The sequence below is a fragment of the Megascapheus bottae genome, chromosome 2 (genome assembly GCF_031878675.1).
Source record: "Megascapheus bottae isolate mThoBot1 chromosome 2, mThoBot2.hap1, whole genome shotgun sequence".
Taxonomy (NCBI): domain Eukaryota; kingdom Metazoa; phylum Chordata; class Mammalia; order Rodentia; family Geomyidae; genus Megascapheus; species Megascapheus bottae.
Window position 1 is genome coordinate 25,547,826 of NC_143510.1, and position 27,537 is coordinate 25,575,362.

The window sequence follows — 27,537 nt, forward strand, 5'->3', positions numbered from 1 at the left end:
CAATCTGTAAGAAGAAAAATGCAGTCTTTCTAACAGCAATAATTATAAGTACTGGCACTCACTATATATTTGCAAGGGGTTAACATTTTATTTGAACTATTGATTTGAATCCTTATGGGATTATACAGATAAGGAATAGTTCTACCACTTTTTAAAATCATCAATGTGAATGCCTTCTGGTTAAAAAAAATCAAGTAAAGGCTGGCTGTAATTCTAGCTACTTAGGAGACAGAGATCAGGAGACAGGTTCAAGATCAGTCTTGGCATTAAAAATAGTTACCTGGACACCAGTGGCTCATGTTTGCCATCCTAGCTACTCAAGAAATATGAGGATCCCAGTTTGAAGCCAGGCAGGACAGAAAAGCCCGAGACTCTTAATCTCCAGTTAACCACAAAAAGGCTGGGAGTTCAGCTGTAGATCAAGTGATAGAATACCAGCCTTTAGTGAAAAAAGCTAAGGAACAGCATCCAAGCCTTGATTTCAAGCCTTAGTATCAGAAAAATAAAAACTTCGTGAGACTCAATCTTAACTAACATCATCTTGGAACAGCATGTTCCTGCCACTACTCAGGGAAGCCACAAAGAGTAATCCAAACTGACCCAGGCATAAAGCAAGATCTAATGGCAACAATAAACAGTTTAAAAGGGCTGGCAGTGTAGCTCAAGACACTAGAGAATCTGCCTAGTAAGTGCAAGACCCGGAGTTCGATCTCCGTGCCACCAAAAATAAAAGTAAAAATGGGGTGAAGTGAAGACTTACAGATACTTCTTGACATTTCTTTTCCTCTGTGACTTCACTAGTCAACAGGGGTATATGCCCTTCCAGATATCTTATATGTATGTGGAAATACACGGGTGCACACAGCAGAGGCCAGTCACTAACCAGATTCTATAGCAAGTCTGCTCTGCATTACTTTCCTTCTTTTTACTGAATCCCTCTTTTAACTGAAACCTTTCCTGGTCTACTCATAGATCTACATACCCTCATAATGACTGTAGTAACTTATCATTTCACTGTAAACAGGGGTTCTCAGTCTATAAACAGACTCTCCACCAGGGACACTAACAACTCTTTGGGATGGATGCTTCTTAAAAAGCCTGTCTTCACATTGGGAAATCTCCCTAGCATTTCTGATCTTAGATAATATGCTTATCCAAACTAAAGCATCTTGAGAGCTAACCTCTGTTAAAGGGTATCAACTCCAATGTGAAGGTTCTAGAGTTGTATTGCCCTGGCAGCTTTGGATTCTTCCTCTTAATTAGTGAGATGACTGTCACATTCCTACATTACAGTGAAGCACTCAGCTGGTTCCTGGTACTCTAGATTTCACACACTGTACTGGGTAGATATATGATAAGACAACGAGATAAATGAGGTTAACAGGGAATGAGTGAAATAAATACCAAACCCATAGAGCTGTTATTATTAATCAAGTATTTACTATGTGCTAGGTATATGCTAGGTTTTGTCTCATGTAATTCATTCCACAATCATTAAACACTTTTGTGTCAGTGGGTACCAAAGAATTAACTAGAGGTAGCTCCACCTCTATAAAGCCTGTGGAAGACAAAAATGAAATAACTAGTTCCTTAAAATAATTGCAATTAGTAGGGGAAACATAGTAAACTGGAGGTTACAAGGGGAAAGCTTTTCAAAGAAAATTATGTTGAGCTATAAGGATGGAATGTGTGTTAATATTTTTTACCTATCAAAGAACATGGAGGAAGCTCTGAGGCCAGAGGAGCAAATGAGAAGAGGGAACAGGGTTGGTGGGGAAGGCTAATGCCGGACCTACCATGGATGACTGGCTCAGGTAAGGGATCTTCGGGCCTTGAAAACAAGAGGAGAATCACTGAAGAATGTTCAAGCACTGCTATGTCATTATTATGTTTGGATTTTCCTGTTTTCTCTGTTCTAATATTTATAAATGATTTCATTCTTATAAAAAATAAGATCAAGCACCAAATCTTAGAAATTGAATAAGAGAACATATTTCCTACTAAAATATATTATTTTCCTTTTCCTATGAGAACAATAAGGTAATGGAAGATTAGGATCATTAGTGTCTTCCTCTGACTAGCAACTAAATGTGTCCTTTACAATACTGTTAGGAGATGTCCAGTTAATGAAGCAAGTCCTTGAAAGCCCAACAGAAGATATATTAGTATTGATTCTGTTCTTTAACTTCCACATCTGTATTAAGAGTAATTTCTGGGACTTCATGGAGGTGAATTCTGCTAGTCACTGGATAGCATGGATTTTGACCTATTCTTACTATAGCTGGAAAAAAAAATCAGGACTTTAAACAATTCCCTATGTTCAATTTGAACACTAATACAGGATGTCATAATAAGTATTGTCACTGCCAGGAATCTTCGTTCATGACTACAATTCCAGTATTTGGGATTTGGGAAGCAGAGAGAGGAGGATTGAAAGTTTAAGGCCATCTTTTTTTGTGTGTGTGCCAGTCCTGGGGTTTGAACTCAGGGCCTGGTCACTGTGCTTGGACATATTTTGCTCAAGGCTAGTGTTCTACCACTTAAGCCACATTGCCACTTCTGGCTTTTTCTGTGTGTGTGGTACCAAGGAATTGAACTCAGGGCTTCGTGCATGCGAGGTGAGCACTCTACCACTAGGGCATGCTCTGGGCCCTTAAGGCCATTCTTGGATATGTAGTGAGACCTTGTCTTTAAAAAATTTCTATGTAACAATTAAAAACAATAGCTAAGTGATTTTTAGCTCTTCTCAATTAGAGTTGTAGTGGCATACTTTGTTAGTACTGTGTCAAAATTAAAGTGCCTTCAATTAGGCTGTATATTAGGTTAAGATAAAGAGAGCTAAGGGTTAGAGTTTAAGATTCAGATGAACTACATTGGAATAAGAAGGCTAGACCTTGAAGAAATCAACCCAGTAACAAGTATGTATTGACTGGCAACCACACAGCCTCATTATATAGGCATCCTGGTAAAGAAGACAAACTTAGAACACTGACCTTGGTCCCAAGGATATAATAACTATGGAGACAAGACATTTAATAATAAATGAGAATCATTTATTCATTCAACAAACATTTACTGAGTCATCTGCTAAGCTGAAGACCAGTAAATATGAAAGTATTACTTTGTATTTATTACATTATCTATGTGTTATGTCTTTTGCATGTCTTAAATAGTTAATAATAAATGATTTTAAGTGGCAGTTAAATTGTTTAGTTTTAGTACTGATTAATAACTAACAACTGTTAATATTATTGATTTCAGATGTTGAAAACAATATAGTCCTAAAGGCAGTTAGGATTAACATTAATTATAAAATAATCCCTTCTGTGTATGTGTGCCTATGCACACACTAGCATCACAGCTTGAACTAGGGCCAGGTAGCTACCATTTCCAGCTTTTGGAGGGTTAATTGGAGTTAAGAGTTTCAGAGTTTTCTGCTGGGGCTGGCTTGAAATCTGGATCCTTCTGAACTCAGACTTCTGAGGAGCTAGGATATGAGTCACTGTCACCCAGTACACTTGATCTTAGAGTCCAAAACTTGGTTTAACTTTTTGGCTGCTTTCAATTATTTGCATTGTCTCTCCCTTTTAAAGGGCCTTGAGTTGGAGCTCATTTCATCTGTGCTGACACTAGTGGGTATTATAAAACTTTGCTCATAAATACCTTGATGTCAATAGAGCCAAGGAAAGGAACTCTTCCTAGGATTTCATCATCATGCACTCACACAGAACCACTTCCTAAGATGGGTAATGATGATCCATTCAAATATAACAAGAATTTCTTAAAAGCGTAGCATATCTGGAAAAGCTAATACTTGGACTAGAATCTTGCCACCTGGTTTGATTCTTACAGAACTCAGATTTGTAAAAGTTGTAGAAAATGCCCTAATTCAAAAGAAGAAATGGACTCTAAAATAATGTTCTCTACTAGGAAGGATAATAGTAGGGGCCTTTTGTGACAATGAATAACTAGAATCAGTGAAAATCATCGACGTATCCTCACCACAAAAGCATCTGGATGTGGTACTCAGTCATGCTTCCTGTGTAATGTAGGGCTATGCAAGTGTGAATCCCAAATTGAAAACAAAGATAATGGGGGGGGGAAGAGGAGTTATTTAATTAAAAGAAAACTAAAAGACCGTTGAAGCACTCGGGTTAATTTTCTGTGTGCCGGAAGAGTTTAAAGTGGCTGTTTTTCCTTCCATGCTATGAGTCTACCAGAAGGAGGAAGTTGCATTTCTGGCTCTGATCTTAGAAACTGCGTCAATTGCTTATGACCTGTCTTACTCAGCAGATACAATGAACTCTTTACATCCATCCCTCAGAGGCCTTCTTCAGCCTTCCAGCCCTTGTCCACTCTCCAGATGGAGTGCCCAGCTTCAGCAGTACCTTTTAATTTCTCCCCTTCCCCTTCCTCCTTTGCCTTCTGTCAAATTCACCTAGCAAAGCTCCAGCTCCATTCCATCTCTCCTGAACCTCTGCTCTGCTCCATGCCTGCTGAGTGGTGTTGGCAAAGATGACAGGACCTGGCTGCTCAAAATCAGTACCTTCTGCTTTTAGAACATGTATATTCTCAGCCTTGCCCCCAGATTCTCTGATCCACAATCTGCACCTTACCTGAATTCCTAGGCTGTTCTTATGTCCACCAAACCAGATAAACATGAATACAAAACATGGGTATCCCCAAGGGAGCCAGGGTCTTCGGGTACCCCAAAATTTCTGGATCCTTTAGGCAGATCTGACAAACAGCAGGTGATCCTATTCCTCAGAACTACCATTTCAAACTTACTCCTTTCTTAGGAAATTGATGCATTACATGTCCTAGGATAGCATTACCTCTTTTTCAACTGGAGGGGAAGGAAGTTCTCTTTTAAAGCCTCAAAAGGATCTCACTCCATTTCCATATCTCCATATTCACAGCTTTCTGCTTCTCCTCTCAACGGAGGAGGTGGCCTTCCTACAGCTGGAGGTCAATTTAGGGGTTCCCTCACTTTCACCTCCCTCCTCCCAGGTTTCATACCATCAATAGACACCGGCAGATCTGTCATTTCATTTAACCTCTGCTCTACTACCTCAGCAGCTGAGCTCTTACAGATTCTGTCCTCATCTCCATTGAGTCTGGCTTCTTTACCATTTCAGGGACACTACTGAGTGGAAGTAAAGTTTGAGTAGAGTAGATGCCTTGCTCTATGTTGAGGGTTGTCTGGAAGCCTCTATGCCTGGGCTTATTTTGTTTTAATCTTCAATCTCTGGTTACTACTAAGTCTCATTCATAAACTCTTGTCTGCTACCTGAGTCTCTAAGTGGGTGTGAACAATGAAGTCTCTCTGGCTTCTCTCTTCTCTGCTTGCTTACTGATGGGCCTCAACTACAGTCATCCACGTGTAGATGGTTCCCCAATCCAGAGCTCAGGGCTCTCTGAGAAACCCATAGTATTAAATTGCTGTGTGAGATTCCCCTAAGTTAGTGGAATACCTCTAATGCGGCATGCCCCACATTGGTTTTGTCATGCATTCGACTGTGGCTTATGGAGCCATTTCCAGGTGCTAGGATTAAGTAATAAATAAGCATCTCCCCACCCTACTTTTGATGCTTAAATACCAAGCAAGGTGTAGACAAGAAATCACAAGTAAATATCAAGTAGAAGTGATGAAAATGACAATGCTGGAACCCCAACAGCACAGCAAGGTGTGTTCTTTTATTTATGGCTCTCAGGAAAAGCCTCTTTGGTAAACAGGCATTTGAATAAAAGGAAAAGAAAGTGACGTAATGAGGCAGTGGATGGGGGGTGGCGAGGTGATGGGGGGGGATTTCCAGATGAGGAAACCATCCCTACAAAAGCCCTGAGCCAGGCTGAGGCAGAAGGGCAAGAAGGGCATTGAGGCCTCCCAGGAGCAACAGGCTGGACTAACTGAAGAAGCAGAGATAGTGGCAGGGCTAGGAGTGGGATGGGGTGGGTCTTGGGGGGGCAGCAGAGCTGGTCAGGTCAGGTGATTGTGGTCTAATGGACCTTCCACCATGTGGAAAGACTGTGGATTCTCAGTAAAAGAAGTAGGAACAATCTGAGGGCTTTTTTTTTCTTTTTTATCAAGTTAGTAATATGATCTGGCTTGGGTCAAATCCACCCAAACTCTGTGGTTTCCATTTCACTATAAGGTCTAGCCTCTCTCTCTCTCTCTCTCTCTCTCTCTCTCTCTCTCTCTCTCTCTCCTGTATATTAGTACTGTGCTTGAACTTAGAGCTTTGGCTCTTACTTAGGTTGTATTGCTCACCTCTGCTTGGGCTTTTTGGTAATTGGAGATAAGAATCTCATAGATTTCTCTGCCCAGCCTGATTTCAAATCAGGATCTCAGATCTCAGCCTCCCTCAGCTCGGATTACAAGCATAAGCCACTAGTCTTTTTATTATTCTATTTTCTTTTTTCTTCCTGGGGCTTGAACTCAGGGCCTGAGTACTGTCCTTAGGCTTTCCTCAAGGCTGCTTTTCTACTTGAGCCACAACACAACTCCGGCTTTTCTATGTATGTGGTATCAAAGAATGGAACCCGGGTCTTCATGCATGCTAGGCAAGCACTCTTCCACTAGGCCAAACTCCCTGCCCTCTTTTTTTTTTTTTTTTTTTTTTTTTTTTTTTTAAGTAGTTTTCCTTCTTAGGGGTCCTGGTTGCTGATAGTTTACAGTTAATAATACTATAACTGAAATTTCTCAGTGAGTTTTCCAAAGTCAACAAATAATAGACATACTTCAAATTTATTTTTTTTCCAAAAAGGAAAACATACGAATTGCTTTATAATCCACATAATGAAGTAACAAAACTGAACATCTTTTTGTATTGTGAAAACCTCTTTTTTCATAAAGAATGTCTAACTATTCTTTGAGGAAAAACCTGAGGCTATTTTAATCTTCAGAAGAGAAACTGAAACTGGGAAAAGAAAAAAGCTGGAGTCATATACTGCCTTTTCTACTGCAATACTTCCCGAAAGAAGAGCCAAATGACAACAGGTATACAGGTAGTTTTCCATCATTTTCTCCCTTCATAGGGATGGCAAGACATTCTAATGGTAGTGGCAAGAGTGAGACATGCTCCAAAGCCTTTGGAAAGGAGCTCAGATAAATGCCAAAGTCTCAGCCAAGGATGCAGTTGGAGCCAAATCATACTACAGAACCTGTTCCACAACTCCAAGACTCCTCAATGGCTCTTCGCTTCTGGCAGAGTTTAATCAAACTTAGTCCTTACCTCTCTCCAGATCAAAGCACTTGATCTTTTCCCACCCAGTAGACTACTTATTACACACCAGTTCTAAAGCAAAAGGGTGGTCTTTTTGGTCCTACCATTTCAAAGGGAAGCACTCCTTTGGGATACAGGAACAGTGCAAGAAGCTTAGTGAGAATATGCCAGTGAGACTGGTTCTTCTGGAGATTAAAAAAAAAAATATGTTGGTGCATGTTTAAAAAGAAAGAGAAGACTGCATGCGCAGGCATTTTTTATCTAAATAACTTTCCTTATCCCATGTCTCCATTTAGCATCATTAATATTGCCTAATATATGATGAACATGCCTCATCCTGAAATCCTGCCCAGGTGCAGTGAGTGAGATTCTGGTGACTGGTAAAGACTTGAGGATGGCAGACAGGAGCCTTCAGTGTGCTGACCCTTCAGGTAGACTGGCACTTCGAGGAAGAGGAAAAGACATCATGTTTTGAGTTCTTGATTTCTTGGCTGTTTTGTTCTTTCCAAAAATTCGAGGCTCTTGGCTGTAATGGAAGACAGAGATTAGAGAGGAAGGAGGTAAATTTGGCTTGGGATCTCTGAGCACATCTCTACACAGGGAAGAGACGAATGGGTCTGGAACCCAGGAACTGAGGCCTGGGCTCCAGGTATATGTTTTCGGCCTGCCAGCAAATTTCTTCCAGGTGAAGTCATAAAATAGATGAAATGAATGCACACTGGAGAGGGCACAGGGCAGGGACTGGGATTGCTTTTTTCTTTTCACCAGCAGGCTGACAAACAGCCGTAGCTCAGGGGAGAGTGGACTAAGACCACTTGAGGAATGGAGACTGGTTTGCCGAGGGAGGCAAATAAATCATTTCCCAATTCAGGCTGAGTAGAAAGAAACTAGTGCTGTGACCAAGATCAAGAGGTTTGGAGAAAAGGAAGAGGTTGGGAGATTTAGTATAGCTATAATGTTTACAAGCTGTTTAATTCGGTCCTTTCGCCTCCCTTTTAAAATGTATGTATCCCAAGCTGAATGGCAGTGGTGTACGCTTGTGATCCTGACTACGCAGGAGGTTGAGATCTGAGGTTAGATGTTTGAAGCCAGCCTAGGCAGGAAAGTCCATGAGACTCATCTCCAGTCAAACAAAAGGAGAAAAATAAAGCCTCAATGGGTCAAGTTGTAGATCACCAGCCTTGATGAAAAAGGGAGTTCAAGTGCCAGTACTGGATCAACAATGAAATACACGTATCCTGTGTGCCCAGGTTCCAGCTCTGCTCTTGGACGTGACAAATGAACCATCTGTTAGACATGTTAAGAGAATGCCTCAAAGCACACTTCCTTCACTCAAGCCAGTCCCTCTCCAGGAGTAGAAGTCAAGTCATCTGAGGAAGGGATGAAGAAGACTGTCCAGGAATAGAGAAGACGGTCCAAAATAGGGGTAGTTTTTCTACCTCTCCCTTAGAACTAAGACCAGCTTCAATAGCTTAAAACCATGAAGGTGCATGGCTACACTTCCTAGGTCTTGCGACCTAGGAGCTGCAAGCATATACATTTCTGGTGGAAGCAATAGCAGAGAGCTCTCCCCCAACCCTCGCCATCCCCACTCCCATAAACTCCACATTCTTTTTCCAGCTGCATGCCAGACCGACAATAACTAAACTATACTACTCCCTGAGGACACGCAGGAATGTGAACATAGAACAGAACTGCAATCTATTAAGATTCATATCCATAGGAGTTTTTATGAGGCTAACAAAAGACATTAGAAAAAACTGAGACTGACTATGGCCCAACCCTCCCCTCCTCAACCCCCAGACTTAAAATTGCTTAGAGGTTGAATGGAAATTCTTGAGTTAATTAGAACTTCCTTTTGGGGGAAGAGCACACAGTTCAACAGAGCTATTAGCTGTTTGGATATTAGAAGTGAAACCCCAGTAATATATTAAGCTTTAGAGAAAAGTAATAAAATCCATTCGTGATCAGAATTCTTAAATCCTTAATCATGGACTGTGTTCTTAAAATGTTGTGAACACTGCAAAGGGAAAGAAAAACTAAAGCCATATTTCCTGTTCTTAAACCCTAACCGTCTACACCAGACACATCTGGATGTGGTTTAATCGTATGCTAGAACCCTCCAAAACTAAAAGCAGAGTTGTGGGGGTTGCTTTGTTTAAATTTTTTAAACACTTTATAAACCTTATAAAAGAAAGAACGACTGTCACTGGATTATAGACAACTCCTGGTACATTGAAAGGTATCAGGCTGACGGTTTAAATATCAATGGTCCATTATTATGCAGTTAACAACCTAAATTCCCAAAGGGCAGTGGTGGAAACTTCCTGGAGAAGGAGCCTTACGGACACAGGCTGATCTGCCCTGGTGTAAGAACACATCTGGGAAGGGCTCATGTATACTGGGGTAGAAGGAAAGCCTGCAGCCCCTAGCCAAGAAGCCTGTGTTCAAAGACAGGTGATTACAGATTACAAAGGTGGTGTCACAGGATTGCATGGGTCTTCATGTTTTCCTTTAGCAGAAAGGACTTTTTAAGTCCTTGGAGAGACTCTAAGAGTCTCTGAGTCTAGAGACGTAGATTGTATGTGGAATTGGAAAGAGATATGGTGGGAGGTGTTTTTAGTTTCACGTCTCCAGGATTTGCATATGCTTAGTAAACGTTTCAATAAATTAAATGAACATTGGTTCATTTAGTTCCCATTGTGTCTGTTAGGTTACTGTGTAAGTTCAGAACAATGATTTTGCTTAAATTTTCCCACCTTCTCTAAAGAGAAGGCCTCCACACAGCCTCTTCTGTAGGTGGAGAGATGAAAAAAAAAGTTGTCTCTGTTTTGCTTATTTTCAACTTTAGGGATCTAAAGCAGTGACAACATTCCAATTGGCTTTCTTCTAATCAAAAGTTTCTCTGACTCATACAAATGTATATTCTTTCCATAAATGAAGGCTAATTTCATTATATATATTTTTAATTTGGCCTTTATTGTCTTTTTTTCAGACAAGAACATCATAAAAACTTACACTTATCTTGATGTTAAATAAGAGCTTTTCTATGATCCCTCATAAAAAGGCATTTAAACTAGTAGTCATCTATATTCCTGGTGTTAATTTTAAGTTTGTAAAATATCTATGACTTCTAGTCTACTGTTAATTGAATGCACATATCAAGCCCTGTGTTTTGTATTCGATTTATATTCTCTTTAATTTTAATAATAATTTGTCAAGGAATGCATAATTTTTTTTCTCTTTCTCTCTTTCAAGACATGTGAAGTCTATTTCTAGACTGCGAAAGGCAAAGGGATTCAGTCTCACCAAGAAATAATAGAGTCTGGCTTTGGCCAGGTCTGGCTTACTTCCTAGTCTTTTGTCTTTTTATTATATAGCAGCTGACTTCAAAACAGACTAATGGAAAATAAATAAACAAGAAACAAATAAATCAGCAAATTGGAGACTATACTAATGAATGCCAGATCTAATAACAGTAGTTTGAAACAGGAAAATAAGAAGAACCCACTGTAATATTTAAATTTTCCAGAAAATTCTACCAAATAAGCCTCAGAAGGTCATGCTTTGGTTTTTAGTGTATGGTCTAAACAGTCAGCTGAACAGTAGGCACACATTCTTTTGATGTTTTCTAACTGAAGTACTTGATTGTACTAAAATAAGGAGTATAAATCTCCTTCAGAAGACAATGCTTCGTATGTAAATAACAATTCTTTGATGATTTTTAAAGATAATTCCATGCATATAATTCCTGCCGGGTGCCAGTATCTCACATCTGGAATCCTAGACTCAGGAGTCTGGGATCTGAGAATCAGGGTTTAAAGCCAATCCTGGCATGAAACTCCATAAGACTCTTTCTTAACTCTAATAACAAACAGGAAGACATGGAACTGTGTCTCAAGTGGTAGAGCACAAATCTTGAGCAAAAATAGCTCAAGCACAGTGACCAGGCCCTGAGTTCAAGTCCCAGGATGGAACACACACCCACATACACACATTAATTCCCACCATCATGCATCCAAAGATGTCTCTGTATCTGTCATTTGCCACATCAGGGATCCTGCTGATTTTACTGCAGTGGGAAACTTGCTTTGTGAGTACTGTTTGCAATCTGCTACAGGTATTGTCTTGTACATAGAATGAGAAATTTCTAGTATCACTACACTGCCTAGAGGCAAAACGTTGAAGAAATCTGGCTTGTAGTCTTTTGAACCTGTAATTACTCTAAAAAAATTCCACTCTTGGGGCCGGGAGTTTGGCCTAGTGGTAGAGTGCTTGCCTAGAATGCATGAAGACCCGGGTTTGATTCCTCAGTACCACATACATAGCAAAAAACCGGAAGTGGTGCTGAGGCTCAAGTGGTAGAGCTCTAGCCTTGAGAAAGTCCAAGGACAGTGCTCAGGCCCTGAGCCCAAGCCCAGGACTGGCAAAAAAAAAAAAAAAAAAAAAAAAAAAAAAAAAAAATTCTACTCTTCAAAATAGCTGTGTTTCCAGCACAGTAAGAGAAATGTGAATTGTAGCTTGGCAAAGTAGTCTATGTAGCTTACATGAATTATGTTGATCTTAAATACCTTTGAAACATAAGCTAATGTCCCATATGTTTTCCTAGTTTTAGGAATATGAGCAACATGGCATTCACACTACAATTAGAAAATACAAAGCATGCAATAGAAAAACTAAAACAGCTTCTAAGTAGGAATCATTACAGTTATTTTTATATATACTCAGGAGTTAATTATGCAGAAGTAACCAATATTAGCCAGAACTATTAAGATCAAGTTCATTTCCTTCAGTTCTTGTTACTGATCAGCAAAGAGTACTTAGAAAACAGAGGGACAGTGAGGTCTCTTGAATTATCTAATATTTAGGGCTCTAAACATTGGCTCTAAGGAAGTAAGAGCAGTTCTTATCAGCTGGGATTACTGAAAGGATATGATAAATTGAAACAATTTCTACCAATTCATAGATTTTTTTTTCTATTTGCAAATTCTATATGGTTTTTTGTTTTGTTTTGTTTTGTTTTTGTGCCAGTTCTGGGGCCTGAACTCAGGGCCTGGGGACTGTCCTTGAGCTGTTTTACTCAAGGCTAGAGCTCTTCAACTTGAACCATAACTCCACTTCCAGGCTTTGTGTGTGTGTGTGTGTGTGTGTGTGTGTGTGTGTGTGTGTGTGTGTGTGTGTGTGTGTGTGAGTGAGTGTGTGATGGAGCTTGAACTTAGGGCTTAGGCACTCTTCCTTAGCTTTCTTGCTCAAAGCTGGTTCTGTACCATTTGAGCCATACTGCCGTAACTATACTTTTTTTCTGGTTAATTAAGAGTCTTAGGGATTTTTCTGTCATGGCTGGCTCTAAACTGTGATCCTCAGATCTCACCTCTGAGGGATTCCAGGTGTGGGCTACCAGTACCCTGCTATATGTATTATTGTCTGGGCTACATAATTATTCTGAAGTTCTTAAGGCTTGCTTAAATTAAATTATCATAACTTTAAAAAAGCTTCAAATGAGAAAGCTGCTAAGAGCAGAAACTACTTCCAACCCAAATGTAAACATCTTATATTTCATTAGAAATTCTTGTCAGTACTCACTTCTGTAATCCTAGCTACTCAGGAAGCTGAGATCTGAGAGTTGAGGTACAAAGCCCAAGGGAAACAAAAAGTCCATGAGACTCTTATCTATAATGAATCAGCAAAATGTAGGAAATGGAGGTGTGGTTCAAGAGTTGGGGAGAGTGCCAGCCATGAGCAATAAATCAGACAGGAGTGCTAGACTCTGAGTTCCAGCCCTAGTACTGGCATTAAAAAAGAAAAGGAAAGGGTAAACAAGAATCATCTTTAATATAAAATTATTAAACTCCAAAATATGACATGCCTAATATATTCAACTGATTTACAAATGTTCACGTGGTAGCCCAAACTCCGATGTTACAATTCGGTTTTAGTGGATAGATGGTCTTTTTCATAAGTAGTTTATAGACAGATGAATGGCAGATTGGCTTGGCCTAAAAACAAAAGCATGAAAAGCATGTATATGCCCAGGGAAGTAGAAAATAATGAGACCAATTTTCAAGTGAGGATTATGTAAATCAGTCTCTTCACCTTAAACACACACAATGTGAATGATTTGAGTTTTAATGAGATTCAAGTTAAATTGTGACTCCACATTATTTCACAAGATGGAAGTGTAGTTAAAACTTTAATCTCCTTAATTATTTCACTGTCAACAATCATCTCCCAATGCTATGGAACACTGAATAGTGGTAAATAAAAATAACATGAAAGAAGAAAGTACTATAATTATAAGTTCAAGGTTAGGGTACACATTTAGCTGAAATAAAACCAATTTGTCACTGGACACTGGTTGCTCATGCCAATAATCTTAGCTACTTAAGAGGATGAGCTCTGAGGATTGTGTTTTGAAGCCAGCCAGGCTAGAAAAATCCATGAGACTCTTATTTCCAATTAGCCACAGAAAACTAAAAGTGGAGCTGTGACTCAAGTAGTAGAGTGCTAGCTTACCAAAAACTGAGGCCTAGAGTTCAAGCTCCAGGATTGGCAAAAACAAACAAATAAACAATAACCACCACCACAACAAATATCCAAATTTTCACGTTTTGGAAAGCCACCAAAATGTTACAGTCCATCAGATGTTCAACATTTCTGGAAAACCAACTGTGTGTACTAGGAATTGGATTAGGAATTTTCTTCTGGAAAACCTAGGGGCTGTTTGAGTTGAGAACTGATCTGATTGAATACATGTTTCTAAAAGCTCACAGGTTACTTCATAGTGAAGAATACATTGGAAATAAGAGATAGCAGAGTACAGAAATAAATTTTAGGAAAGCATGAGGTCTTGTATCATGGTGTATGAATAATTTTAAAGTGATTAAAGACTCAACAAGAGGGACAGAGAAAGAAAAGGTAAGGAAGAAGTCACGTGGAGTTGAGGAGTTTGGACTGGGGTTGGTGTGAGATACCTTCATTCATGATTACAGTGATACAGCTAAATGGATTGTGGATCAATTTAATTGGCCATAGAGCCCCTAAGATGTGTGATTTCTTCCCAATAGTGCTTATCAGGGTTTTACGCAGTGATGAAGCAGAGTTTGGAAAAGGGGTAATCCATACTTACATCTTTTCCAAATTTACCTCTGTTAATTCTAGTCAAGTATAACCTGTACTGCAGAATGCTGAGGTTTAACTATCTTTGAAAGCTTTCTTACATGGTGATGGTTCTAAATATATTATCAATGCACTCAGCAGAGAAAAATTCTACCTATCAAGAGATTGGGGCCTACCTGTCTTAAATAGCATTGAAATATTCATAGCCTGCTCTAATCTTTGAAGCAGCTCTCAAAGGCCATGTCATTCTGCCCCATGTGGGTTTCTGAATTCTAGAAATTGGAGAGTCTGTTTCTATGCTTTCATGGACACAGCCTGCAGCTCAAGACTACCAGGCCTGCGTTTGTTCACAAGCTCTATTTTAATCTCTCTTCTTCTTCGAATTATTGATATCCTGCAATGCCAAATGTACCTGCAAAGGTACATTTGAAGTTCTTTCTAATTCTCATGAGAATTCACTTACCTTTGTTACAGGGAATAAATCCTCACATAGTGGAATGAAGGAAACTAGGAAATGGTATGTTTGATCTTCCATGTTTAGACAAGTTAATAATCTAGAGGTTCAATTAGAAAGAACATCTCTGTACTCAGTACCTATGTAGCCCAGAACACAGTTGATTTCACATAAAGAAAACTAAAAAAATAAAATGTTCAGTGCTATCCTGAGGAGTAGAATAGTTGCTGGGTTAGTCTCTCCTCAGATGTCCTGGGATTTTGGGAAATGCCCAGGGTTGTCAGAAGGAGAGAAAGAGGAGTAAAGAGCTTTGGTGACAGTCATACCAAATTACTGACATCACCAGCACATTGATAAGGTATAGGAAACTGAACTGTAGTTACACTGTATCAAGACTCGTGGCTATGGTTATCTTCTGGTTTAGAAATATATATTGTTCTTGCCATTTGCTGCTTTCTTTGAAGAAACAAAGTAGAAAATTAACCCAAACACTGAAAACCCAGTAGATTGGTTTGTTTCAAAATATAATGTATCTGCCTATCAGATTACTATGCAATCACACACATAATGAAAAGCTCTTGATTCTTACTTTTATGTTACAAAACACTTGGTAGAGTATAATTCTGTTTTGTAAAAAATATATTTATATTTTAGATAAACTATGTCTTGGTAAAGACATCTGAAATAGAATTATAAATGATTTCTAGTGTTTTTCCTGAATTTTAATTTTTAATAGAAAATCCATACTATAATAAGAAAATAGGCTAGGTTCCAGTGGTTCCTGCCTATAATCCTAGCTATTCAGGTGGCTGATATCTAAGGATCATAGTTTGAAGCCAGCCTAGGAAAGAAACTCCATGAGACTCCTATCTCCAATAGCTCCAATAAACTACCAAAAATTATAAGTGGCTCAAGTGCCTTGAGCATAAAAAGCTCAGAAACAGTGAGCACCTGAGTTCAAGCCTTAGAACACACACACACACACACATTCTTTCTTCAATTTCTTGCTATGTGTGTGTGTGTGTGGTGGGTATTTTTGTAAATAACAGCCTCACATTTAGAAAAAAAGGTATTAAGGTTCAAGCATTTGTGAATGAGGCAGAAGATATCTAAGCAAGAGCAGCTGTGGGAGAAATTGAGGAAGAAGGCTCTCTAGGATGAGGGAGCATCAGTCACAATCACACAGGGACCACTGGAGCCTACTGCACCAAAGCAGAATGCTACTGAAGACTTATCTGAAATACTTGAAAAGCCTTTTGTCTGACAAGATCTTTTTGGATACCATAGTGCTATAAAAAAATAGCGATATACAGCCAGGTGTCTGTAGCTTATGTCTGTCATCTTACCTACTCAAGAAGGTGAGCTCTGAAGATCACAGGTTGAAGCCAGCCCAGGCAGGAAAGTGCATAAGACTCTTATCTCCAATAAACTACTCAAAAAAGCTAGAAATGGCACTGTAACTCAAGTGATTGAGTACTAGACTTTAGCAAAAGAAGCTCAGGGACAATGCCCACGTCCTGAGTTCAAGCCCTAGAACTAGTAAAAAAAAAAAAAAAAAAAAGAAAAAGAAAAAAAAGAAAGAAAAAATATCAATATAAGCAGACAGGACCACAGGAAAAGATATGTGTCTGTTGTGTCACATTCTAAATGATTATATGGGTCTTCCCGTGCACAGGAAGTTTCCTACCCCTGAAGGTCATTCAGGTATGTTAGCCTACTGCATGATTCACCAGCAGAATTTTTTGTCTTAGAATAGTTACAATCACTGATTTATTTTCTTTGAAATTTGCCACTATTGCATGTATATATGTATATGTATATCACATCACTATTTTAATATGCATGTATCTAATTTAAATTCTATATCCTTGTTTACAATTCATATTTTTGAGGATAGGGGTCTTTGTTTTATTAATTGCTCAATTCACAGTTCCTAAGGCAATTCCTAAGACAGATTACATTGCCAATATTTACTGAATGACTGAGTAATTCTGTTATGAGCACCAGGAAGGCTCCAGCACTGTCAGTGTGAATGTTGCCATAATAAAGATTGGACTCTTCTTGGCGATTGGCATGGAGCATCTGCAGGAAAACGGCTCTCTGTGGTTGCAGGGTTGGATTCTAGATTCCACAGGAGATTTGTCACAGAGCAAATTTGTCATCTAGGACCAGGATTGTCAGGAATATGGTGAGAGATGGCCTGTTCTGTAAGAGAAACAGTAAGATTGCAATAGTAGGAAAACTTGCACTTCACTAAAAGACTTTAGAAAAGATTTGGAAGATGAATCATGGCAAAGTTGATCACGGGAAAAGAAGTTGTAGGAAAGATGTGGTGTGTGCCAGTGGCTGTGAAATTATCCTAGTGATGGTATTAGCCATAGATTTTTAAAGGATAAGTAATTGCACTTTTCATATTAATTGATGGGCATGTGTTAAAGAGCAGGATTTTTTTTAAGTAGTTGAAAATATGCTGCTAGGTTTAATCACAAAAGCAACCAGAGTGCAGGGTGAGAGGCTGAGTTCCACTGACAGAGGAACAATGAACAGATACATAAGACAGTCTACAATCCACATGAAGAAATGCTCAACTTCTCTGGTCATGAAAGAAATGCAAATCAAAACAACTCTAAGATTCCACCTCACTCCAGTTAGAATGGCCAGGATCAAGAAAATTAATAACAACAGATGCTGGAGGGGATGTGGCCAGGAGGGATCACTACTGCACTGTTAGTGGGAGTGCAAACTCCTTCAACAACTATGGAAAGCAGTATGGTATGGCAGTTCCTCAAAAGACTAAGCATAAGCTCCCCTATGACCCAGCAATTCCACTACTTGGCATTTACCCAATCATCCAGAAACAAGGACATACTAAATCCACTAGCACAACAATGTTCATTGCAGCACTATTTACCATAGCAAAGATATGGAACCAACCTAGATGCCCCTCAGTTGATGAATGGATCAACAAGATGTGGTATTTGTACACAATGGAATTCTATGCTGCTGTCAGAAAGAATGACATTGCCCCATTTGCTAGGAAATGGAAAGACTTAGAAAAAAATCATATTAAGTGAAGTAAGCCAGACTCAAAGGAGCTTAGGCTCAATGGTTTCCCTCATTTGTCATAATCAGTAGAAACCTTGGGCTCTCCTAGCAGAGATTTACAATAGAGCAAAACCTTGATACAAAAGGCCATATAGTATGATGCTAAATGAAAGGATCTCTAGGATATAGAAACATAAGCCATATAATGAATGATTGTTGTCCTTAAGGTAGTATGTTATCTCTCATCTCTTTTGCTGTCCTTTGGTTATCTCATATTGTTACAGTATCTCACTTTGTTACCTGATATATCGGATATATTTGTATTTGGTTATTTGAAATTTGATAGGGAAGGGGGGAAAACAAGATGAGGGGTGGGGGTGGGGGGGAGAGAAATGGGGACCAAGACAGGTGGAAGGGTATCAATGTATGTGAATTAATGCACCTTCTATCTGGCAAATATCATGTAACCCTTCTATTAATTACAATAAAAAATATATGAAAAAAAGAGAGTCTACAACATGACTAGACCAAAACACAGCACAAAAACCAATCCCCAACACTGTCTTCTAGGTTGACACTAAAATATCCAGCATACATTAGTCCAATTGTGTGGAATTACCTTGGCCCCAGACTGTTCAATGTGCCTTAGTGAGCTACCAGCAACCCGGAGAGGCAGAAAGTATGCCCCAGCTTCTGTTAATTCTCAGCAGTTTATCTGCTACCATTTGTAGCCTCTTACTATGTCCCTCTTAGGTGCTGTGTTAAATACACCAATGGGTTAAACCAAAAAGGGTAAGAATTCAGAGGCTCAACATCTTGTATTTCAGCAGAATGGGGGAATAAAGATAATGCTTGAGAACAAAATGAAAAATGCAAAGAAATGAACAAATTTAATCTAGAACATTCTTTCCTTTGTCTACCCACCTTTCCCCACTTCTCTGTTTGGAGGAAACCATATTCTGTTCTAAATGAGTTGAAAGAAGAAGACCAATGAAAAGTGAAGTTACTTTTTTCCCAGTTTTTTAAAAAAGACATCCAGCACATAATGATACAAAGGAAATTACAAGAACAAAACACATTGAATATCAATGAGCATGAGATCAGCCATTGTTGTTTTCCAAATATTAGGTATGTATACAGGAATTGCTAACTCTCACCTTGACGTTGGTCAATATCTTAATCTCTCTTTCAGTTTCCTCATCATACGAATAAGTGTTAGATTAGAAGAATAGTTCTCAATTATATGTCTTACTAAAGAACCAGGGACTTGTTAAAAGAAAATCTTTGGCCTTACATTAAGGATTTCAACTCAAAATCTTCATGTGAAGGCCCAGAGGCTGCATTTTAGATGAGTCCTTCTTAGGGTGTGATGTCTGGTTTTTCTCTGAGGACCTTCCAGAGGATCCTGTGCTCTGCATAAGGCTGCTCCATCAGGAAGAAAAACAACAGAAATACTAAATATATATCCTATCATCTATTCCCTTCTCAATTCCATTCATGCATGCCTACTGTAAACCATTCACAGTTTATAGGAAGAATGATTTTATACAAAGAAGTATAATTTAATCTGTATGTAATTTCTTCAAGAGTGAAATCAAAATTATACTTTTTTCACTAAATGAGGCTTACACAGAGCATTCGAACTGAGAAAAAAAATAATTAACTTACAGTCACAAAGCAAAATGAAAAGCTTCCAAACAGTCATGATTTATGATGTGGTATGTAGGATCTGAGAAGCCAAAATGTAAAAGCTTCCTTTCCTAAATAAATACATAAATAAATAAATAAATAAATAAATAAATAAATAAAAGGTTCCTCTCTTCCCAGGAAAGTATGGGGGTTCCATGGTTGTTTATATTGCTCTCGGCTTCTGTGGGGTCAATCCCTCAGAGCACTGGGAAGTCACAGGAATGAAGATCCCAAGTCTCAGGTAGAAGGGGACCCATGCTGCTTCACACATTGAATATTCAGAAAATGATAGGGAGAGCCAGGTATGACAGCAGATGCTTTTAATTCCAGCAGTCCCAAGGCCAGACTGGCCTAATGGAGACACTGTCCCAAAAAGCAAAGCAGAACAAAACAAAACAACTAACAATACCAGTAGAAATTGCTATTTCGGTTTTCACTATCTTTTTTCTTTAAGTTGGAAGACTTTCCCCATGTCCTTAAAATTGTTATTATTTTGTGCTGGTCCTGGGATTGGAACTCAGTGACTGAGTGCTGAGTGCTGTCCCTGAGCTTCTTTTGCTTGAGTCACAGCTTTGCTTCCAGCTTTTTTTTTTTTTTTTTTTGCCAGTCGTGGGGCTTGAACTCAGGGCCTGAGCACTGCCTTGGACTTTTCTCAAGGCTAGATCTCTCTACCATTTGAGCCACAGCACTACTTCCAGCTTTTTTCTATGTATGTGGTACTGAGGAATCAAACCCAGGTCTTCATGCATGCTAGGCAAGCACTCTACCACTGTGCCAAACTCCCAGCCCATGCTTCCAGCTTTTTAGTAAGCTGTCCTCAGATCTCAGCTCCTGAGTAGCCAGGATTACAGGCATGAGCCACAGGTGATTGGCAGAGCACTTTATTATTTTAAATCAGCATGCAATATTGAAGGGAGGATGGCTCTATTACAATCTTTTCTTCCCCATTCCCTGGAATTCATTTTGAGAAATATTTTGTGTGACCATTGTAATTTTCCCACACATGTGTATAGAGGGTCAACTGTGCCTCTGCTTTGCTCTCCCCTACCCCGCTTCCCAAGCATTTCCCACGGGTTCCACTGTTCCATTTTCATACATGCCCACAGTCATCCTTTATCACTCACTTTGTTGGCCTTCTCCTCCTCCCAGTTGATCACAATGTCCCCTCCCACATCTATGGAACCCCCCCTCAATTTCCTTGTCATTTATTTCCCAATTTTTAAAGAAGTATTTTGAAAATTCAGCTTGGCAGGGCCAGTGGCTCATGCCTAAAATCTTAAATCTTAGCTACTCAAGAGGCTGAGATCTGAGGATCCCAGGCAGAAAAACCCATGAGTATCACATCTAATAAATGGTTAAAAGAAGAAAAAAGCCAAGAGGAGCAACTGTGGCTCATGTGATGAAGTGCTAGACATGAACAAAAGAGTTTAGGGACAGTGCCCAGGCCCTGAGTTCACCTCCTAGGACTGACACACTGACACACACACACACACACACACACACACACACACACACACACACACACACACAGAGTTTACATTGGTTGTACAGAGGAGGATTTCATGATTACGTTTCCACAATATATTCCCATCAACTGTACCCTGCCTATAATCCTTTCCCCAGTTTCAGGTTTTTTTTGACTGTTTAATGTGTATTAATTGCACAGAAAGGCTCCACATCCACCATAGTGCTTCAGGCATGCAGGTACTGAATCTTGCTCAGAACAGCCATGTCTATTGTTTTGTCCCCTTAAGCCTTGTTCAGAGCAGCTGTCTCTACTGCTCTGTCCTCTCTGCCAGCACATTCCCCCTTTAGATCAACATCACTATATCTTTTGGGCATGTCCTGTACCACCTGGCATTCTCAGAGTTTGGGACTTTATTAAGAAAATACCATGTTTTCCCTGGTGGCCAGGCCTGGCTCCACTGCCTGGCCTTCAATGCTGACACTTGATGGGAGGATGGATTTAATCCAAGTGAAATTGCAGCCTTCACTTCCTCAACCAGGATTTTTTTGAAATTCAAGATTCACGTTACAAATATCTTCTGCCATCACTCCCCATCAGCGTTTAATCTGTTTCAAATCTAAGTTTACAAGGAGTGTAAGAGCTTTGATGGTTCCATGTTTGTTGAGTGAAGATCAAAGACCATCTTGGCTTTTTTAAGTCCTTTACATCTGCAAAGGATGACATAACATTTCACATGACATCCTTGTCTTTCCACCCAGCATGAGAAAATTGCCTTTCTTTCCAAATATTTACTTTTCTCCAAGCCTCGATCTCTACATTGAAACTATGCTGCTATCACACATGGAATTCCATTCAGGGTACTATTTCAAGAACACCAGATCTCAGTATACTACTCTTTATTGTCATCAGAGACTAGTTTACTTCTTCCTCCCACCCCAGTCCCTTTCCCAGTAGGACTGGTTTCAGTGCTTATTTAAAAAAATAAATCAAGGTTGTCATCTCCCTAAATTGACCTTGTAGGAAAAAAATGGTTTCTGAGAATGACCTTAGAAATCTATCAGGTTGCAACAGAACCAAAATGGGAGGGGACATTAAACAGTGTCATGTGTGCAGCGTGCAGAAGAATTAGCTAGACCTTTATGTATCAACATGGTCCTAGAAAACAACACAGAAAGCTGGTGCCAAGGGTTCATACTTGTCAGCCCATCTACTCAGCAGGCTGAGACCTGGAGAGTTGAGGTAGGAAAGTCTGGAAGACTCCATTTCCAAAATAATTATTTAAAAGAAAGCAGACTGGAGGTATGGCTAAAGTGGTACTGTGCCAGCCATTGGCTAGCATGTTAAAGAACTTGAGATACTAGAGTTTAAGGCATTGTACTGGCTCAGGCCCCAAAAAACCTCAAAAAGCAACTTACAGAGCATGGGGTACCATGTATCCTACTATTTATAAAGACCAAAGATTACAAGTGAATATATTAACTAATATACGCACATATCAAAAAAGATAATAGAATAATGTGTACATTTCTGATTGCAGGTGCCCTGAAGAGAGATTGGGACTGAGTGCGCAAAGGTGGGTTACACTTCATCAGTGCAATTTTCTCTTTAGATGAAACAAAGTGTGATATTTCTGAGAGTGCACTGCTTGTGCTGTGTTATTCTTTATGCCTTCTGATATTATTAAATAGGTTTAAAGCTAGAGCATGAACAAGTAATATCAGAGTTACTCTTGGAGGGGGACCAGCTGCACATCTTAAGAACAATTCTTTTGAATTGTTCCAGGGCAGAGATGAGCTCATCAGGTCAGCATGCCAACCTGATCTCCAAAAGAGCAGTGTTGCATTCACCAGACATTTTCAGCTGGATTCACTACATGAATCCAGATGAAAAGCACTGAGTATGTTTGCGTCACAGAAAATGCAAAGGAGCTGAGGAAAGCTGCAAGGTATGGAAAGAGATGACTCAGCAAATGGCCACATTTGCTATTTGATAAATGTATGATTTCCATAAGTTTAAATAATTTATTGATGGATTCCAAGTTCCTTCAAATTCAAAGACAACCACTTCTCCAAATGCAACATGTCAAATTATCTTGCTTTGAACAACTTGTAATGTAAATCAATCACACGTTAGATTTGACTGAAATATACACCTATGCATAAAATAGTACTGTCACTGAGGACAGAGTTAACTCCAACATGTACAGGCAGGCAACTTTTATAAGTAACTGTAGATAGAATGAATTAATGAGTAAAATAAAAGCATGACACTCATTTACCTTCTAATCTTGCAATTGTGATTGACATGGAAATAGACCATTTCTATACAAACGCTATAGGAAGTACCAGCATTGGAGTTGAGAGATTTGTGATGAAAACTACAGGGAGGGTAGAGAGGAGATGAGAAGGAGGAAGAATGAGAGGGCTCTCATCTTAAAGGAGGTACAGGTACTATGGTGGCTTTGCCAAATGTCTCCATACAGAAGTTAAGAAGGAGGTGGGAGCATGGCCTAGAGGAGAGTGCTTACCTAGCATGCATGAAGCTCCAGATTCGAATCATTGGTATCACATACACAGAAAAAAGAAAAGCTGTATGTGGTGCCGCGGTTTGTGTGATAGAACGCTAGCCTTGAGAAAAACCCAAGGACAGTGCCCAGGCCCCGAGTTCAAGACCCAGGACTGGAAAAAAAAATAGAACTAAGGGTAGTACTATCTCTTTGTCTCACTTTTTAAATATGAGCTGAACATCTAGATTTTCATGTTGTCTATTTTTTTCATTCGTTACAAAAACTAGAAACAAAATGTGAGTTCTCATATACTGCAATATTACACAGCTGGAGAAAGGACGGAGAAACTCTTACATGTTTTGAACAACAACAAAAAAGGCAAGGTACAGCTGGCTGAGCTTAGTGGTACACACCTGCAATCCCAGCACTCAGGAGGCTGAGGTAGGAGGAGAATTGTATATGAAACCAGCCTGGGCTACACAATGAGATGTTGTCTCAAAGAACAACATAACACAAAATGGCAAGGTATAAATCATCCTTGTAATGAAAAGAGGAAGAAATGTGTTGTTTTTTAAAGGAAAATAAAATGGAAGAAACTGGAACAAACAAGTAGATTTTTTTTTTTTTGGTCAGTCATGGGGCTTAAACTCCAGTCTTGGGTGCTATCCCTGAACTCTTTAGCTCAGGATTAGTGCTCTACCACTTGAGGAGCCACAGTGCCACTTCCTACTGGAATGAATAAGTATAGTTATCCATAAAGGTCCCCTGATAGAAGAAGGCAACAGGAAAGGGAGTGATAAGATTTTTAAATTTTGTTTTTCAATGTTTTCCTAGCATCATTTAGTCAAACCAGGGGCCTTCATTCTGCCATATTCATAACTACATACAATGCACCTTTGTCATTCCCTCTCTCTCATACTCCCCGCTCCCTGCCAGGAATGCACTTACCCTGACAGACAGTTGGAGTTGTGTGAATGTTTTATGTAACAAAATCCAGTAAGTCACTAAGGGTAGGAGAGGTCCTGAAACAAATGAGCCCCAATAGATCTGTTGCATGGGTGAGGGCTCTGAGGGCTTTAAGCATGTCTGCCTACTCAGTGACCAGGCAGAGGTGAAGCTGAGGCTGACCAGGCTGTTCTGAGGCAGTCCTTCCCTCGGGAGGGGCCTGCAAAGGAAGCGCTTGCTTGTCCATCTAGCTGGAATTACCAGCTTGGTCCTTCACCATAAATACATCAGGGTAAACATAAACAAAAACTCTGTTACAGAGAACAGAACTAAGGTGCACTGTGTAACAGGATTCAGGAAAAAAAACAGGAATGGTTATAACAAAAGAGGCCCCCAGAAAAACTCCAATTAGTAATCTCAGCAACAACTGATAATAGGACATCAAACGGGATGTGAAAACCATCCAAGTGAAAAACTCACCCACACAACAACAACAACAAAAAAGATATGGGTGTGTATATAAAATTTTATTCATTGTGTAAACATATTACTTCCTATATTAATATGTACTTTGTAATGTGATTTATAAATAAACAAGACAGTAGATGGGAAACAAGAATGGCTTTGAAAATGTCATGGCATTTGAAAAACAAATCTCCCAAATAAACAAGAAGATGCAAATTAAATCTAGGTATTTTTCACCCTTCAAGAATGGTAAAAATAGCATTGCTATTTTAGTGATCTGATGCTGTATAAACAAATCGTTGCAGAGCATGTGTTAAAACCATTTAAGAGGGAATGCTCACGGAGGAATTTCCAGCAGTGATTCTGGCTGAGCAGTTGACCCCAGTGTCTTAATCTCAGGCACTGTGCTGTTTGAGGATTTGGCCCAGGCTAGAGGAAAAGCTCTGATTCCTCTTTACAAACCTGCTTGACTGGCATGAAGACATGTTCCTTCAAAGGCCAGCAGTCAAGACAGCCAAGGTGTTTAGTAATCCAGCTTCAGAAGGACCACATATTTTCCAAATGTTCTACTGGACCCAGAATCTAGGGAAGAACAATTTAAAGTCAGGGAAGCTAGGAGGTAGGAATCACTGGCTGGTTACCACATCGAATTTGGTTTTGGCAAGAGTGGGAGGAGATAACTATCTTCAAAGATGACTGCAGAGTTGTGGCCACCAAGAGTTAAAAAGCATATATTCTATGTGAAATGGATTAAGGATGTTTATTCAAGTGGTGCTTACAATAACAAAGAGAGAAAGGAAGAAAGGAAGGAAGGAAGGAAGGAAGGAAGGAAGGAAGGAAGGAAGGAAGGAAGGAAGGAAGGAAGGAAAAAAGGGAAGCGATCCCTAACCATCTGTAAACAAGGGGATGTATTATGAAATGCTGTGAAGCTGCCTTAAAAAATGTAGCAGATGAAAATGTAGCAATGAAATGATATGATGACAATGAAAAGAAGCTATCAATCCATTGGCATACAGGAACCCAAACACAAAAGAGGTTTGTGTGCTTGCTCACATATGAGCTTGATGAACCATTCAACATGCAGCTCAGGAAGGACTTAGGCAACACTTTTGGCAATTGCTTCAGAGAATGGCATAGAACAAGAAGGGAGGGGTGTGGGGTTTAGAGACAGCATTTTTACAAGCTGGTCTTGTTTTACTCTCCTGTGAAAATGGGCTTAATGAAACATTAAGAAATGGGTAAACAAGAAGGTTTGAGTGACAACTCAAGGTGTCCTCTTAAGGAAAAGAAGATGCGTGATGGTTCAGCTTTGGCATGTGCTTGGCTTTTTCAGAGGCCCTTTCTGGTGTATTTAGCAATTTCTAGGTGATACTGAAATTTTGTTATTCTCACAGTAAGTCGTGACATGCAGGTATTAGAGCAACTCCCACTTAGTCTCTTAATTTATTATCTATTAAACTGGGATAAGATATAGGACCTGCTGGATATCATGAGCTCATGTCTGTAATCCTAGCTACTTAGGGGGCTAAGATCTGAGGATCATGGTTCAAAGCCAACCCCGGACATGAAAGTCTCTGAGACTTATCTCCACTTAACCACCAGAAAACCAGAAGTGGCCCTGTGGCTCAAGTGGTTAGAGTACTAGCCCTGGGCTGAAGAGCTCAGGGATAGCGTCCAGGCCCAGAGTTCCAAAGTTCAAGCTCCATAACTGACCAAAAAAAAGATACACTACCTATGAGACATTGAAAGTCACTGTCACTGGCATTTACTAGCCTCTCAATGTAGCCACTACTGGTTTAAGCCCATTTTGAAATTCTTTATCAGAAATAAAGGGCTTTTGTTGCTGTTATTTTTTTTTAAAGTTTTATTTCTATATTTTTGCTCAAGGCTAGTCATAACTGCCTTGTTTGAGCCATAGCTCCATTTCCAGTTTTTTGGTGGTGAATTTCTCAAATACTTTTCTGCCAAGGCTGATTTTGAATTGTGTTCCTCAGATCTCAGTGCTTAGGTCCAGAGTTCAAGCCCAAGGACTGGCAAAAAAAAAAAAAAAAAAAAAAAAAAAAAGTAAAAAAAGAAGGAATGTATGCCTTCATAGGATTATCAGTTTGTAGGAGTTTACTTGCTTGGCTTGGACTATAAAATACAAACACAGCTTTACTATATAGTAGAGAAAAAACCCTAACAGTTTAGAAAAATCACTGGCTTTAATAGCCCATTATACTGCCTTTCTGATTTCTACTGCAGTATCTATAGAAGTGAAACACCCACATAAATAGTAACCCCCTGTCTAATTCTATAGCCCTGTCACATAGCAAAAAATAGTGTCTTTTTTCCATATATTTGTTTTTGTAATAGAAGGGTTACATTATATTTACCAGATAGAAGGTGCATTACTTCATAAACATTGATACCCTTTTTCATGTCATGGTCCTCAATTCCTTTCCCCCCTCCCCCTGCTCATCTTGATTTCCCCCCTTCCCTATCCAATTTCAAATAACCAATTAAGCATATATAAAATATATCAGATAACAAGGTGAAATATTGTAACAATATGAGATAACCAAGGGACAGCAAAAGAGATGAGAGATAACATAGTATGATAGAGTGACTTTTACCCACATCA

General features: G+C 39.4%; 1 protein-coding gene across 1 annotated transcript in view; it reads right to left on the bottom strand.

Annotated features, from left to right (window-relative positions):
* Positions 1–7,573: 7,573 nt before the first annotated feature.
* Positions 7,574–27,537, bottom strand: part of Ngly1 (N-glycanase 1) — a 66,668-nt gene continuing 46,704 nt past the window's right edge. Inside the window, exon 11 of the mRNA XM_090322423.1 lies at positions 7,574–7,752. Within this exon, the coding sequence (XP_090178549.1) occupies positions 7,654–7,752 (99 nt within the window). The 3' untranslated portion in view covers positions 7,574–7,653. The remainder of the gene's footprint in view (positions 7,753–27,537) is intronic.